At 43.1% G+C, this 17,064-nt stretch overlaps 1 protein-coding gene across 4 annotated transcripts in view; it reads left to right on the forward strand.

Annotated features, from left to right (window-relative positions):
- Positions 1-16,630, forward strand: part of GAK (cyclin G associated kinase) — a 77,858-nt gene extending 61,228 nt beyond the window's left edge. For all 4 annotated transcript variants that reach the window (XM_035097131.3, XM_088658758.1, XM_088658759.1 and 1 more), the window contains 6 exons: positions 6,827-6,964; positions 8,627-8,746; positions 9,494-9,733; positions 10,292-10,440; positions 11,874-12,050; positions 15,758-16,630. In XM_035097131.3, coding sequence (XP_034953022.1) covers positions 6,827-6,964; positions 8,627-8,746; positions 9,494-9,733; positions 10,292-10,440; positions 11,874-12,050; positions 15,758-15,859 — 926 coding nt within the window. In that variant the 3' untranslated portion in view covers positions 15,860-16,630. The remainder of the gene's footprint in view (positions 1-6,826; positions 6,965-8,626; positions 8,747-9,493; positions 9,734-10,291; positions 10,441-11,873; positions 12,051-15,757) is intronic.
- Positions 16,631-17,064: the final 434 nt, after the last annotated feature.

Consider the following 17,064-nt stretch of genomic DNA (forward strand, 5'->3'; position numbering starts at 1 on the left):
TTGCTTTTTACTATACGTGTGTGTGTTTCCACCATAGGCACAGGGAAATGAGAGATCAAGTCGCAGCTATTTCCTCCCTTTTCCTTACTGATTTCTTAGAATCCTGTTGGGTGCGAAAATGATGTGGGATAGTGTCTCTATGTTGGAGCACAACATTAATGCCGCTCAACACAAAAAAAGCTCTTGCTGAAGGCTTGCATGTGTGGGTATTAACAGGATGTGTAAAATAACCCTGATCTCCTACTTGTAACAACTCTGAACTCTTAGAAGAAGTACGCACACATTTGTTGTTTAGGCTTCTCTCCTGATTAAACCTAAAAATAGCTGCTTGTGGAATCAGGAAGAGATCTCTCTGCTGACTTAATGGCACACAAATAGCACCCGCTTTGTGCCTTAGATAAAGATGCACAGTCTTTCTAAAATTATCAGCTGTGGGTCACTGAATGAGATTTGCGGGCACGTTGGGCAGTGACCTCTGTGGTTGTCATGAGCATCGTTGGGATCGTGCTTAGACACAGGAAGAGGAAGAAATTGGGGAGGGGGAGGGGTGGGAAACCTGGCTTGGAGGAGGAGAGGGTCTCCTCCTTCCTCCTTCTGCCACTTTGGAAGCAGGAGCAGGGGTGCCAGCTCTACTCCCCCCGACCTCCTTGTGGAGACTTGAGGCTGGGGAGCTTTGATCAACCGAATGAGGAAGCTGGAGGCCGCTTTGGTCGAGGGCAGTGCCGGATTTACGTATAAGCTAAACAAGCTATAGCTTAGAGCCCCACTCTCTTGGGGGGGGGCAAAAAATTTTAAGGGAAAAAAACTGGACGTACATTTCCAAAATATAAGATTAAAAAACCTACATACAGCAACAGTGTTTTGTGTTGTGTAGGCTCCCATTTGTTATGCGCAAATGGCTTTAGATACCTATTAGGTCCATAACTTACCATATAGCATATATTCAACACACACACACACACAAATCAGCGACCATTTGTTGTTGACAAAGGACAGCTGGACATATAAAGGGCCCCATTACCTTCAGTAGCTTAGGGCCTCATCAAAGCTAAATCCAGCCCTGATCCAGGGTGTAGCCTTGTTGCGTAAAACCAAATGTCACCTTTGCAGAGGGGAGTAGACCCACTCGTTGCAAAGGAGTGCACACTTGCGTGATAAACTTTAGAGGGGGCGCACGCCTTTACAACTTTGAAAGCTTGGAGCGGGGACTTGTTGGGACATAGGTTGCTTCTGTCTGGTTCTGAGCTCAACAACAACAGCAAAGACAACAACAAATTATTATTTGTACCCTGCCCATCTGACTGGGTTGCCCTCCACTCTGGGCAGCTTCCAACATATATAAAAACATAGTAAAACATTAAACATTAAAAAGCTTCCTTATACAGGGCTGCCTTCAGGTGTCTTACCAGCGAGAAGGCCTCAAGGCCCTGAGCTAGATGGGCAAGTTGTTCAATTTGACGTAAGCCGGGTTTCTGTTTCATGGGCCATTCTGACAGAACCAAGGCAATGCATGAATTAAGCAAACTTACAAAGCAATCACTGAAGCGGTCATCTATTCATACCTCAGTGTACCATCCCAGCACAAGTTATTTGCTTGGCTGATTGTGAAACCAAGGTTTTCAGAAGTGAATTTACATTGTCAAGTTGCTCTTATGATCCTGTTTCAAGACTTACATGTTTTCCATTACCAGCTTCTGAAAAGAACACTGTGGTTTTCTGTGAAATGGTTCTGGCGACTGTTTGTTTGGTGTTATTGTATTATGATTCACTAGTACTGTTGCCCTTTTTAATCACAAAAGATGTGATTGATAGGAGTTGCAATGTGAAGTGTGGACATTATAATGGAAATTCTCATTGACTGGGCAATGCATGAAATCCCTAAATTGAATTAGCATTTCTTTGATATCATTTGGAGACTTATACAGATTGCCTAATCTACAAGATTCTCTGCATATGCTGTCAAGTGCATGCACATTCTCCGTTGTGTTGGCCTACATGCATACTGAATGGGTCATGTACAGAATTCTGCTTATCCACATTTCCCATTCATATCTTATTAACTCATATATCTACAGTTGCCTTATGTTGAGACAGACCCTTATTCCATCTACCTCAATACAGTGGTACCTTGGTTTAAGTACACAATTAGTTCCGGAAGTCTGTACTTAACCTGAAGCGTACTTAACCTGAAGTGAACTTTCCCATTGAAAGTAATGAAAAGTGAATTAATCCTTTCCAGATGGGTCCGCAGAGTACTCAACCTGAAGCATACTTAACCCGAAGTATGAGTGTAATTGGTTCTGGAAGTCCGTACTTAATCTGAAGCGTACTTAACCTGAACTATGAGTGTAATTGGTTCTGGAAGTCCGTACTTAACCTGAAGCGTACTTAACCTGAAGCAAACTTTCCCATTGAAAGTAATGGAAAGTAGATTAACCCGTTCTAGACAGGTCCGCGGTAGTACTTAAACTGAAAATACTCAAACCGAAGCGTACTTAAACTGTATTGTCTTTTCCAAAGTTGGAACAGTTCCAAGCTTCTCAGTGTTGCGTTCTCTAGAAAGACTGGCCACCAAATTTGTGGTCCTGCATAAGAGGTCCTAAGGTGGTGAGTGCAAGGAGACAAATCTTAAATGGAATCATCTTGCCTTTTCTAGATGGCAGTGGCTGGATTGCGAAGTGATAGTATGTGTATCAGTCTTAGACAGGCTTAAATCTTATGTCATGCTGAACCTGTGTCTTCCTCCTCAGGACGTCCTGGTTGTCATCTTTAATTAGAGAATTAAAAGATCTTCTGAGCACAGTTGCCTTAAGGCTTTGCTGGAGATCTGTTAGTATAGCAGCAACGGAGATTTCTGTTATTGGGGCTTATAGCATAAATGTAATGCTTAGTGCAGGCATCCCCAAACTTCAGCCCTCCAGATGTTTTGGACTACAATTCCCATCATCCCTGACCACTGGTCCTGTTAGCTAGGGATCATGGGAATTGTAGGCCAAAACATCTGGAGGGCCGCAGTTTGGGGATGCCTGGCTTAGTGTTATCATCTGAACTAGCCAGATGTTTAACTGAGAATAAATCACAGTCCGCCCATCATTTGAAAAATAAGATCTTACTCAAAATGGCCACTAGACATTCCATTTTGGTGACTCCAACCTTGGTTTAAGGAGCCATTTGGCCCTTAGCTTATATACAGTGGTACCTCGACTTACGAATGCCTCGACTTCCAAAGTCCGCTAACCTGGAAGCATTTTCGCCGTGCGCGTGTTCTGCGCATGTGCAGAAGTGGTGTGTGCGGCATGCGCAAAGCGCAAAAACGCGCTTTGCGCATGCGCAAAATGGACGCTTTGACTTCCAAAGAGCGCTGCGGAACGGATCGCCTTCGTAAGTCGAGGTACCACTGTACCAGAGTTTCTATAACTGCCTCTGCTATAAAGCAGGTTAAAACTGCTTGAAAGCCTTCTGCTTGAGATGCCTCCCTCCTTGGCTTCAGACAGCTCTAACTTTTAATGGCTAAGTGCTACTCTTGTGATCACTTTAGGACTCAATGTAATCTTTAGTCGCCAGCAGAGAAGGGACCGCAGCATATTGATGGAGCATCTGCCTTGCATGCTGAAGTTTCTAGGTTCAATCTCTGGTGTCTCCAGTTCCTGCCTGAAACTAAAGCCACCGCCAGTCAGTGTAGACAGTACTGAGCTTCATGGATCAAAGCTCTTGACTACCGTAGGTGGTTGTCTAGGTGTATGGTAAGCACAGTCTCCTGTAGTGGCATGGAGATAAGCTCCTTGCTTATCAGAGCTGTGACACTTTAGCCTGTGCCTTGGTTGTCCAGAGAGAACTTTTAGCTGGACACACAGAGCAACAAGGCCCCTGGGACACCTGCTTAGCTACACTAATGTCCTGTGTTAATAGCTTTCTTGGAATGATAGAGATGAGCAGGGAAGGGGAAGTTTGTTAGTTACGGGATCTAGATCTATAGCCCTGTAGGCTATGGTTTAGTGCTTCTGTATCAGATGACTGTCCGGTAAATAATTTTAGAACGGAGCCACAATCAACGTACAGATTTGGCTCATACTATTTTGAGTGCAGTTTTAGACCCAGCTGCAGCTGCAATTTAATTATTTGAAAAGTGCAACGGATTATTTTGATTAGGTGATCACAGCTGGTAGCTGAAATTTGGATAAATATTTCACATTGCAAAGCAAATCTTCTGTTGAGACTTTTTTTAAATTAAAAAAGTAAGCCTATGTGAACATTAACGGCTAGTCTATTTGCAACTGGGTGCCAGCTACAATAGCTTATAGTTCTGTTTCCATACTATCAGATTTCGAAGAAGAATCGATATCTTGGTTGTGTGTAATCTCCTTGAGCTATATGACATAATGTTTGTGCTAGGATGGCTGGTTTACAGTCCGTGTTGCATTTCAGAGTGCAATGTAAGACCCTTTTGAGCTGGATCAGCTCAAACCTTCATCTAGACCAGAGTTCTAGATGACCAACCTCTGGTCTCCAGCTGTTTTTGGACTACAAGTCCCACCATCCCTAGCTAGCAGGACCAGTAGCCAGGGATAATGGGAACTGTAGTCCAAAAACAGCAGGAGACCCAAATTTGGGAAACCCTGGTCTAGGAAAACCAAATTTCTTCCAGGTAGGGAGGGCATGATTATTCAGTGGCATATTGCTTCTCTGCAGACAAGGTCTCTTTGGGTTCTATGGCCAATTAGCTGTTCACAGACAAATTGATGAAGGAGAAGTTTGTTTTCCGTCATCTAAGCTAGCGGTGGGGTTCTTCACCTTGAGGTGCTGAATTCCATGTTATGTTACACATGAGAAGAAGAGCTGTATTTTGTCTGCTCTGAAGCTGTTGCCAGTCCATTTGGGTGACCCCAAGTTATTGTTTATAATGTCATAAAAAGAGCTCTGCTGGAACAGAATGAAACAAAAGCTGGCATGAAAAATACAATGTGGGTTTGAGCTGCTTTATTAAGCATGTTGTCCCACCATCATTTCATGTTTGAAAAGGGGACATTGCTCCCTGGCAGGAAAGGGAATACTCCCTAGGACCTTGAGAAATTCTCAAGGAAAGCCTATTACTTTTTGGTGTGACGTTTTCAAGACAATTTCCTTTTCCACCCAAGGGGGAGCAAATGACCCATTTTACTAGGCTGCCACTTCCTGCTACAGCTCAGAAATGCCTTAGCTGACTTGAAGGGGTGCTGTCCACTTTCACTTTAGCTTTGTGAATCTAGGGCTGTTTTGTGGCACTGGGTTAAGTTATCTCTATGACCTTACACTAGTTTGGGTCTCTCAGTCTCAATTATCAAGATAGTAACATCGAAAACTTTTCATCCTGCTTCAGGCTGACAGAGCTTGCAAGAAATGCCTGGCAAGTTCTTATATATTTGACATAGTTGGCCACGTTCAAAAGAGTAGTCGGCATTGAGCCTGGAAGATAGGCTGTGTGGGGTTTCGTATGAGGGAAACCGGAAATTCATGTTCCAACTTGGTCATGAAATTCACAGTGTGACCTTTGGAAAATCATGTCTCTTAGCTTACACCTTCCTTCATGTATCCCTTGAACTTCTTCAAGGAAAGGCAGGACACAGACACCATAATAAGAATATTACCATATACTGGTTTTTTTATGGTTAGTGGAAAGACCCGCCACTTTTAGACCATAGTTTACTAGCAGCCTCGGGCCCAGCAGCATTGCTTGAGAATTCTAAGAAATCCATAACTTTTTTGGAAGTTTTGAAAGGTTCAGCTCAGCATCTTGATTCAAAGTGCCCTACTGTTGTATCCAAACACACGGGGCGACTTTCCGAAATAAACAGTAGATGAACCAGGCTTGTTTTAAGAGTAATGAAAGTTTAGGGTTTGGGTGATGCAACAAGCTGTGGTTTGATCCGAAAAAGAAACAGAAGCTTCCAACCACACGGCCATGCCAAACCAGAGGAAAAGGCGTGTGTGTACTTTGGAGAAGGTCAGGCTCAGCCTTACAACACTAAACCATAGATGGGAAATCTGTTGCCTTGCAGGTGTTGTTTTACTCCTGCAACATCAGCAGCAGTCAGGTATGAGGGGAGTTGTAGTTCAGCAGCATCTAGACTACAGGTTCTCCATCGCTGCACTAAACTATGGTGTACTATTGTGAATGAAAGCACCACAGAACCTTCTAGAGTTCCCTAAACGGCCTTGGCCCAGTATACCTGAAGGAGCGTCTTCACCCCCATCGTTCTGCCTGGACACTGAGGTCCAGCTCTCGGGGCCTTCTGGTGGTTCCCTCAATGCGAGAAGGAAAGCTACAGGGAACCAGGCAGAGGGCCTTCTCGGTAGTGGCGCCCGCCCTGTGGAATGCCCTCCCATCAGATGTCAAAGAGATAAACAACTACCTGACATTTAGAAAACATCTGAAAGCAGCCCTGTTTAGGGAAGTTTTTAATGGGTGACATTTAAATGTATTTTAATCTTTGTTGGAAGCCGCCCAGAGTGGCTGGGGAAACCCAGCCAGATGGGCAGGGTACAAATAAATTATTATTATTATTATTATTATTATTATTATTATTATTATTATTATTATTACTATTACTATTTCTCAATATGGGGGTTCATGTTTCTCAGTATGTGTGGAAACAGATTTAGAGTGATTGTTTATTTACCACTTGGTGTGTGTGTGTGTAACAAACTAATTGATTTCTAAGAGATAACCTTTTTTAAAAAAAAAAATCCAGTATAATTGCTGCATTTGAATCATATTCCTTGCTAAGATTATGCAGCGTTACCTGCTTGCTTTTACCTTATCCATGAATTTTGATTTGCATCCCTCTAGGGAATTTGGCACCAGACCCACCTAAAATGGCTTCCTCCGCAAGCCAGCCTGACCTCCTAGGTGGCTGGGATTCCTGGGCAGATGCCCCGGCAATTAGCACTGCGGCGCCCGCACCACCAAAGAAGTCCACTTTGGAAGGTATCGTGCAAGGGAGTCGCTTACTTTTATTTGGCAGCTGACGGTATACGCAGAGCTACCAAACCATTGTGTGTATGTGAAACACTTGGTCACGTAATAGTCTTGGATTTTTATCAAATAACATAGGAAGCTGCCTTATACCAAGCCCATGACATAGAGTAGCAGCGGCTGTCAGATAGGAGTCTCTCCCAGCTCAGCCTGGAGATGCCGGGGATTGAACCTGAGTGAGGCCTTCTGCATGCAAGGCAGTTTATTATTATTATTATTATTATTATTATTACTCTTATTTATTCAATTTATATCCCCCCCTTTATCAAAAGTTCCCAGGGCAGTGTACAACGTTAAAAACACATTGCAGAACATCAATGTAATATAAGCATAATAAAAAGCATACTGACAGATAGCCTAATAACTGTGTCGAAACCAAATATTAAAAAAAATTCCTTCCAGTAGCACCTTAGAGACCAACTAAGTTTGTCATAGGTATGAGCTTTCGTGTGCATGCACACTTCTTTAGGATAGTAGTTTACCACTCCTATCAGCCACTCACCCATTCCCACCACCCTTCTGAGTAATACCCCTCCCCACCTTTTGACTATACATAAGGGTCTGGTGACTTCTGTTTCAGTGTATCTGAAGAAGTGTGCATGCACACGAAAGCTCATACCAATGACAAACTTAGTTGGTCTCTAAGGTGCTGCTGGAAGGAATTATTTATTTATTTTTTTGTTTCGACTACGGCAGACCAACACGGCTACCTACCTGTAACTAATAACTGTGGTTAGCAATGCAGCTGTCCCTGCCATATTCTTTCTAAAGCAGGCATCCCCAAACTTCGGCCCGCCAGATGTTTTGGACTACAATTCCCATCATCCCTGACCACTGGTCTTGTTAGCTAGGGATCATGGGAGTTGTAGGCCAAAACATCTGGAGGGCCGCAGTTTGGGGATGCCTGTTCTAAAGCATTAACTGAATGTTGACAGCATACACAAGGCACAGCCTAGCATGCTTTTTTAGCAGTCATGTTCACCTGGAACAATATAAACTGATATTGTTTTAGGTGAGTGCGTGGTTCGATGTAAAAAGCACACAGATAAAAATTAACACCAAAATGTAAACATCCTTAATTCAATACGGATTAGAGCAGGAAAGATAAAAATTCCCAAGTGCCGCTCATCGTTAAACAAAAAGCCATATATACATGTGAAACTTGGAAAATTAGAATATCATCGAAAAGTGCATTTATTTCAGTAATGCAACTTAAAAGGTGAAACCAATATATGAGATAGATGCATGACATGCAAAGCAAGATATGTCAAGCCTTTATTTGTTGTAATTGTAATTATTTGTCGTTAGGTGGGTCAGTTATAAATTTGTTTTATTACTGTAGAATTTCCAAAAGAAAGCATTTGTATAAATAAATAAATAAATAAATTGCATTAAATAAATGCAGTTTTTGATGATATTCTAATTTTCCGAGTTTTGTGTGTGTACACATATATACATATACAGATCATAGCATGCGAAAGTGTCAATCGTAAGGAATGAACAGAAGCATATTTCATCCATTGATTGAAGAATGCTGAATAGTGTGGCATAGCAGTATTTGCAGCCACCCATGTGATATTTTGTAGAGCGTAATAATTGTGTCTTATTACATAGGCCCAGCTTTTACGACAGGAGGACCCACAAATGCCACTTCAGGCCTTTCATTCAGTCAAGCAAAATCACAGAACTTTGACCCTTTTGCTGACCTTGCTAACCTGAGAACCGGCCTCCCAGGTAAGTGTTTAAGTGCATTTAGGGTGGATAATGTAGGGTAGTTAAAATGCTGGAGCGGGTCTGTATAAGAAAAATGTGGTCATTTCGATACAAGAGTCCTTGCTTACTTTGTTTGGTGTTTGCTTTTTGTTCAGCTTACTGGGGCACCTCTGCAGGAAACCCCTCTGTGCTGTGGGGCTTTCCCTCTCATCACTCCTCAAACCAGCCATGCAGAGAACGTGTTCAGATCTGAGTGTTAGCTGTCATGTTTGGTGCTTGTAGGCTTTTTGTACAAGGCCACCAAAGGCTTTTAAACTTGTGAAGGAAGACGTGCCGTAGTCTTCTACATTTTGGGTTCTGCACAAAAAGCCAGATTTACAGAAAGGGTGAATCTGAGAGATCTAGGCAGAAAGTTGAAACCAAGCAGCATCATGCCATAAGATTTGCATCCTGGAGTCTGAATTTGGTTGCTTGTCAAGTTATGACCATCTTTGGGAAGTAATGCTGAGGAGCGGGGGATGCATTCAGGAACCACTACATGACTCGCTACAAGCCAAGGTTGCGGAACTTGTGGCCTTCCAAATATTGTTGGGCTTCAGTTCCCACAGTCAATGCTGAGGGATGATGGGAGTTGTAGTCCAACGTTGCGAGGACTACAGGCTCCCCATCCTTGCCACAGAAGATGCTGGCATGCTTGTTTTCATAGGTTTAAACCAAATGGAATGTCTTTTTAAATTAAAAAACAAAACCCTGATCCTTGCTTTCCAGGGGCTTCTAGCGGCGGATTCTCAACCGGTAGTTTTGCTCCAAAGTCCACTCCCTCTCAGAAAGCAGGGAACCAATGGCAGGCAAGCAAAACACAATCTGCTAGCACATCGTGGCAACCCCAGGCACAGCCAAAGGCGCCAGAACAAGCTAAGCCGAGTGCGCAGCCGAAAGCCAACTACAGTGTGAATTTCAGTGTCATTGGAGGACGAGAGGAGAGAGGCATCAGGGCACCTGGCTTTGGTATGTTCCTCTACCTGATGATTATTATTATTTGCATATATTGCCAGATGAGCGGGGTATAAATAAAAATTTTATTATTATTATTATTATTATTATTATTATTATTATACTGTATTACGGTAGTTGCTTGGCATACAAGAGTCTCCAAACGACATAACAAAATCTGAAACCCTAAAGAGTGGCATGAATCAGAAAAAAGAACAGCGCATTACAACAGAAGCCATACAATAGCCTAGGTAGCAAACCCAAATTAAACAGCAGCAAAAATATACCAGCAAAAAAAAAAGTACAGCAAAATCATCATAATCCATGATATACCTTGGAGAAAAGATTTTTTTTTTATCTAGTCGTTGCATTGGTCTGTAAAGCCCCTTTGCAGAAGATTACATTTGCTTCTGATGTGCGATCCCATGCCACTCCTCCCCAGGTGATAGGGTTTGGATGAAATGTAAGCATGATGCATGTGGCTTCTTGTACATATGTATGATTTAAGGCTTTTCACTTCTGTGTCACTTACTAGTGAACTAGGAGCTTCATCTTCTTTATCTCATTTGCTAGGACAAAAACCCAAAGTTTCAGAAAGCCATTTTGAGGATCTTTTGTCGAATCAAGGGTTTGCAGCTAAAACCGACAGAAAAGGACCAAAGACAATTGCTGAGATGAGAAAGCAAGAAATGTCTAAAGATATGGACCCTCTGAAACTAAAGGTTGGCTGATGTTAAACCAAATAGTTCTCATCCTGCAACGTCTGGTGTTTGGAAAAGCAGCGGCGTGCCATCTAAGTGGGGGAAGTGGAAGCATAAAAGTGGAGGAGGGCGGTCACTGGATGATGCATGGCTGTTGGTTGAGAGGGGAAAGTGGGGGGCCAGGCCCTCTCAGAAGCCCCTAGCCCATGATAATAATAATAAAAATGAGGATCTGTGAAAACAAAATAAGGCACCAAACAAAAGTGGGGTTGTTTATATAATTAGCTGACCAGAGAGGTCATGGTCTAACCTTGTGCCATCAGAACTGGCAGACTTTTTATTAATATTTGTGAAAATTTTAAACACTGCAACAAAATTCATTAACATGTAATAAAAAAAGTGTGCCTTTTGCCAAGTCATGCATTTGACTTGCCTAATTTTGCAGCTGTAAGCCGAGTGTGCGTGTCACGTTTCGGTCTGGTGCGCATAAAAACGAGTTTCAAAGTTTATCAAACGCCAAGTGGCTAAAACCTGAGGCCTCTTTTGAGCTTGGGGTGCAAGCCAAATGAGCCTCCTAGATTTGGCCCTAAGTGGGGCTGTAGCTCAGTGGCAGAGCACATGCTTGGCTTTCAGAAGGTCCTTGGCATCCCCTGTTAAAAGGAGCTCTTAAAAAGGTAATTAAAAGACCTTAAGGTGTGAAAGACATATCATATCACTCGGCTTCAGAAGTTCACAGTTTTCTACAGCTTGGGTTTGAGTTTGAGGCAACAAGCAAGATAATACAGAGGGGGAATGTACAAGACCTCCTGTGCTTTAGGGAGTAGCAGGACTGATAGAAGATGCATGCATGCATACATGTGTACAGTACATACATACTGTACACACATAATTTCACCCCCCCCCCCTACACACACATCCAGAACTGCTGCTAGAGAGGGCTTCTTCATTTGAGGGTTTTCTTTTAGGGGGAGGGACAGAAAGTTCTGCGGCTGCATTCCTTTGCATGAATAGACCTCTCTCTTCTGTTGGAAGTGAACAGGTGGAGGAGTTTGGGATTGCCTGCTTGAGCCAAAAACCTAGACTTCTTTTTCATTTCACTTTGAATTTGTGCACTGCCTTTCTATTTTACAATACACAAGGCAGTTTACAAGCTGAAGAAACAACAACGATCACACACCTTATAACAATCTTGATGCAATACAGAAATGTCATACTAAAAACATAACTTTAAACAATTTATATCAAATAAAGTAGTATTCACTAATCCATTAGAATATCGTAGTACACAATAAAAATAAATATCATCAAATAATACTTAAACTGAAATTCACTCTTAACAGTTACAATACAAAATTTCTAAACTAGAATCAATCAAAATAACAGCAAGTCAACTGTGCATAAAATAACACAATACTTGCGTTTGAACTTCTCTCTCTCTCTCTCTCTCTCTCTAGATTCTAGATTGGATTGATGGAAAAGAGAGGAATATAAGAGCTTTATTATCTACTCTTCACACTGTGCTTTGGGAAGGAGAGACCAAATGGAAGCAGGTCGGCATGGCTGACTTGGTTACCCCAGATCAAGTCAAGAAGTACTATAGGAAGGCAGTGCTTGTCGTTCATCCAGATAAGGTACGTGCTTCTGGCAGATTTCACAAACTGCTAGTGCCAAATTACTGCTGTATTCCTAAGGGTAGATTCAAGGTGCTGAGCTCTCCCTGCTTAAGCTGGGTAGCTCAGTTGGCTAAAGCGTGGTGCTGATAATGCCAAGGTCACAGGTTCGATCCCCATAAGGGACAGCTGCATATTCCTCCAGTGCAGGGGGTTGGACGAGATGATCCTCAGGGTCCCTTCCAACTCTGATTCTGTGATCCACCCGGTAGGTACTTCTGAAGGACAGCTCAACCAGAGCCTGTAGGAGGCATTGCAGAGGTCCAAATTAATGCACAATGGAACATACAGCACAACAAACGTGTCAGGACTTGAGCCAGCCATGGGTCTTAAAACTGATGACCAGAGGGATGCTAAATGTGTTGCTACTGCCATCTCTTAGCCAGAGCAGGGAACTGCGGGGAGATGGGCCATAACAGCAAGGAAGGCTCTAAGCCTGAGTAAGTTAGGTGCTTCCCTCCAAATCCTATAAAGGTATCCGGGTTACTTGCTTTCCGCTTGTGGAATGTTACCCTTATTGAGCCTCATCTGGCATCATAATTGTTGTTGTTGTTGTTGTTGTTGTTGTTGTTGTTGTTGTTGTTTAGTCGTTTAGTCGTGTCCGACTCTTCATGACCCCATGCACCATAATTACAGGCATGAATAGACCTCTCTCTTCTAATTACAGGCACCATAATTACTTGCCTGTAGATGCCAGACAAAAACATTTCTTTTCTGCCAGGCAGGTGACTGCCTTCAGTGGGTGGGATGTTTTGATCCTGCTTTTTTAAAAATATGAATGATTCTTAGGTTTTTCTGTGTTTTGATTTATACCAGTTTTAACATGTATTGTTTTAAGTCATTTTGAGGGACTTGGTGCTTATAAGTTTAATAAATAGCAGCAACAATAGCTTCCTTAAATGCAGTGATCTAATAATGAGCATCTAACGAGTGGATTCTTTGCAGAAATTGCTTTTACCTTCTATTTTATTTTTTATTTTGCATTGTCCATATCCATTTCCTGTTCTCTGTAAACTGCACAGAGATTTCATTTACCTCTCTGCAGTTTTCGAAAAGCGGTATATAACATTTTAAAAAATAAATAAACTCAGAAATAGGAATTGGCCTCCGTGTGTGTAGCTTGTAACACCCGTGAGGCAGCCTTTGCACAGTGTCCATTACAGCTGGGCACAATTCCTGAATCCGCTCTGTGGCAGCACACCCGGCAGCTTACAGAAGCTTTGTAGATAAGCCCCTAACTTGGTTCCCCAGCTGTTGTTGGACTACAAATCGCATTATCCTTAGCTAGCAGGACCAGTGATCCCGAGGATGTTGGGAGTTGCACAACAGCTGGGATGTCACGGAATTCCGCTCAGTATTGAACCAGAGCAGATTCCAATGTATTGTTAGCAGAGTAAAAACGTAATCATGTTGCAGGATTCCCCCAAAAATAGACCAGAGACAACTGTATTTCATCCAGCAAAGCTTTACTGGTACTGAAGGCAAATGAGCATAATGGTCACAAATCCAATACAGTCAGGATTGGCACAGTTCATAAGAAATCCAGTTGCAGCAGACTTAACTTACAATAACGTACAGTGGTACCTCGCAAGACGAATGCCTCACACAACGAAAAACTCGCAAGATGAAAGCGTTTTGCGATGTGTTTGGTGACTCGCAAGACAAAGTTTTCTATGGCCGTGCTTCGCAGGATGTTTTTTTTTTTTGCCGCGGCAAATTTCATCGCAAGGCAAAGCGACTCGTGGAACAAATTAATTTCGTCTTGCGAGGCACCACTGTATAAGACTAAACCTTAACACTAAGCATGCTATGTACAGAACACCACACCAGAAGGAAAAGAGATGGAAAGAGAAACTAAAACCCAGGCTCCTTCTGGCCTTACTTTTATAATCAGTGTGACCTTGTCAGAAGAGATAAGAGAACCAGTTTAAGCCAGCTGTTCTCAGCTTCTCTGAAGGAATAACCCAAACATCGTGAACCATCTGCTTGTTTCTTTCACACAGAGAAGCTTCCAGAACCCTCTTGGATTAAGTAGAATAGGAAAGAACTCTACACATCAGATCAATACTTTCTACACTAAGAAATGCAAACTGACACGGGTAGCCAAGTTTGAGAAACACTGCCCTAAACATTACCAGCCTGCAAATAAATAAATATAAGCCTGCAAGGGGGCTTGCAGCAGCAGCTAGCTACATTCCTGTGCTGGATTTAAGGATTGGAGAGCTCTGTTCCTCCTCCACCAGCCTGCTCACTCACTCCTGCCTTGGAACCGCACGGCATTTCTGGTTGCCTATGGCAACAGTGCAAGTGCTTAAACGTGAGGCTGGCATATTGTCCCCACAGCATCTCTACCTCATAGTAAGCGACAGCTTGAGCTGCTTAGATAAGGTGTGTTACTGTTTCCCTCTGTAATGTTGTTGTTGTTTATTGTTATTATTTATTGAGTTTTTATACCGCCCTATACCCAGAGGTCTCAGGGCGGTTCGCAGAAAATTTCACAACATATATAATGAGAATAAAAACAACAACCCAATAACGATCCCCCCCCCAAAAAAGGAGCCACATTTTGAAAGGGCGTAGGATGTCAAAGAGATCAACCAAAGGCCTGGTTTAAAAGGAATGTTTTTGCCTGGCGCGGAAAGGTGCATAATGAAGGCGCTAGGCGAACTTCGCTGGGGAAAGCATTGCACAGGCAGGGGGCCACTGCAGAGAAGGCCCCTTCTCGTGTTGCCACTCTCCGGACCTCTTGAGGAGGGAGGCACATGGAGGAGGGCCTCAGAAGATGATCTTAGGGCAGGCACCCCCAAACTGCGGCCCTCCAGATGTTTTGGCCTACAACTCCCATGATCCCTAGCTAACAGGACCAGTGGTCAGGGATGTTGGGAATTGTAGTCCAAAACATCTGGAGGGCCGAAGTTTGGGGGTGCCTGTCTTTGGGTCTAGGTAGGTTCATATGGGAAGAGGCGGTCCTTGGGGTATTGCAGTCCTGAGCCCGTTTAAGGCTTTATAGGTCAAAACCAACACTTCGAATTGGGCCCGGAAACTAATTGGTAGCCAGTGCAGTTGGACCAGGATTGGTGTAATATGCTCAAACTGTCTTGCTCCGATGAGCAACCTGGCCACTGAATTCTGCACCAGCTGAAGTTTCTGAACTGTCTTCAGAGGCAGCCCTTTTCCGGTGGGGGTGGGGGGAGGTCTGCTTTCCTTTAATGGAGCTGTTACAGGCAACTGTCACTTGACTCGACTCTCGAGAATGTTCAGTTGGAGGTGGAAGGATTACGTGGAGACTTCCTGTTGGGATAGCTCATTCTTGGGATCGCGGGTTCGAGCCCCATGTTGGGCAACAGATTCCTGCATTGCAGGGGGTTCGACTAGATGACCCCCGCGGTCCCTTTCTTACTCTACAATGTCATGACTCTATGATTCTAAGCCTAGCCAATGATGCAGAAGAGGCAGGCAAGGTGTTTTGATATCTTCCATGATTCCAAGATTTCTGACCAGACACTCCCAAGTCAGGGAAGGGGCGGACTGTTTGTACATTTGTATCATGGCTGCAGAATTGCTGTGTTGGCAGCACACCTGCACTCGGAGGATTCTTGCTTGGTTCACGTTTGGAGTGAAAACACCCACGTTTCCTGTAACTCCTGCTCTGTTTTGCTTCCTTACAGGCCACGGGGCAACCTTACGAACAATACGCCAAAATGATCTTCATGGAACTGAGCGACGCGTGGTCAGAATTTGAAAACCAAGGATCAAAATCACTTTTCTAAGATGCTCCCTTTTTGAAAGCGGGGGTGGATTTCAAAATGTATTTGCAGCAAAAACCGAATCTTCTGAGTGCTGTTATAGTGTCACCTCCTTAGGTTGAGGAGGGGAGGGGGGGCAGGGAACGTTTTCCCGGTTCTTGCACACTTTGAATCTATACACTCTCACAAACGGGGTGTGTCTTGTAGGACACAGTGCACAAATGGCACTTTGGGGCCATCGACACTCGGAAGGTGGTGCCCTGAGAGTGGAAAGTTCCAAGCCATCTGAGAGAGGGTTTGAACACACATGTAATTTTAATGATGGCGGCTAGCGTGGGCAAGATTTTCTATGGGAAGCATCATCCATTTCAAATCCCTTTTGTGTGTGTGTGTGTGTTTTGTGTTCCCTTTGTTTGAGGAAACACCCAGCCTCAATTTGCATTTCTATTCCCCCCCTCTATGTAGTCTTTATGATTTGTCTTGGTTGTTTTTTTGTTTTCGTTTTCCTCTTTTTAAATTTACATGTTTGCCTTATTCAAAGTGCTTTAGTTTACCTTATCAGCTGTGAGTTTGCTCAGCATCTCTTTTTCTGGTTTCTGTGCGAGGTGTACATTTTTCTTTGGTATTTCATGTAATCATTCCGGTAATCATTCTGTAAATAATTAAAACATTTTTTTTTCTGACAACACCTGCGTTCCTTACACTGCATCAACAGTAGCTTAGCCAAAACAGTCCCATTTGGTGGGGAAGAAAAGACATGAATGACTCTTTGATGTGTTTGTGGTCGCCCCCCCATTTTTTTTTATATATATGTAAAGATGGAGGCAGAGTTTGGCTTTAATTTAAGGATTGCATGGTCTTGTCCTATTTATTATGATCTCCTTTGAGGCAAGACTTTAAATATTTATTCCAAAATGTTTGTTTGAAATTATATATATTTGCATTGTCTCCTACTCTCCTCGATGGTATATGTGCCTTCTGTTGGCATAATTGAATTGTTAAGTTGGCAGGTTGACACATATGCTGAGACTTGAATTGTGAGCCCAGTGGTTTACTTTTTTTTGCTTTTGATAGGCTGAAAAGGATATGTGTTGCATCACATAGCTGCATTTGGAAAGGTGTGTGTGCACTTTTTGCCAACCAGGGACAACTTCCCCCCACGTGTCTGAAAGCCTGTTGATTCTGGAAGTTCATGCGTGTGGATCAAACAACAGGATGATGATCTATGT

This window comes from Zootoca vivipara, chromosome 15 (assembly GCF_965207765.1).
Source record: "Zootoca vivipara chromosome 15, rZooViv2.hap1.1, whole genome shotgun sequence".
NCBI lineage: Eukaryota > Metazoa > Chordata > Lepidosauria > Squamata > Lacertidae > Zootoca > Zootoca vivipara.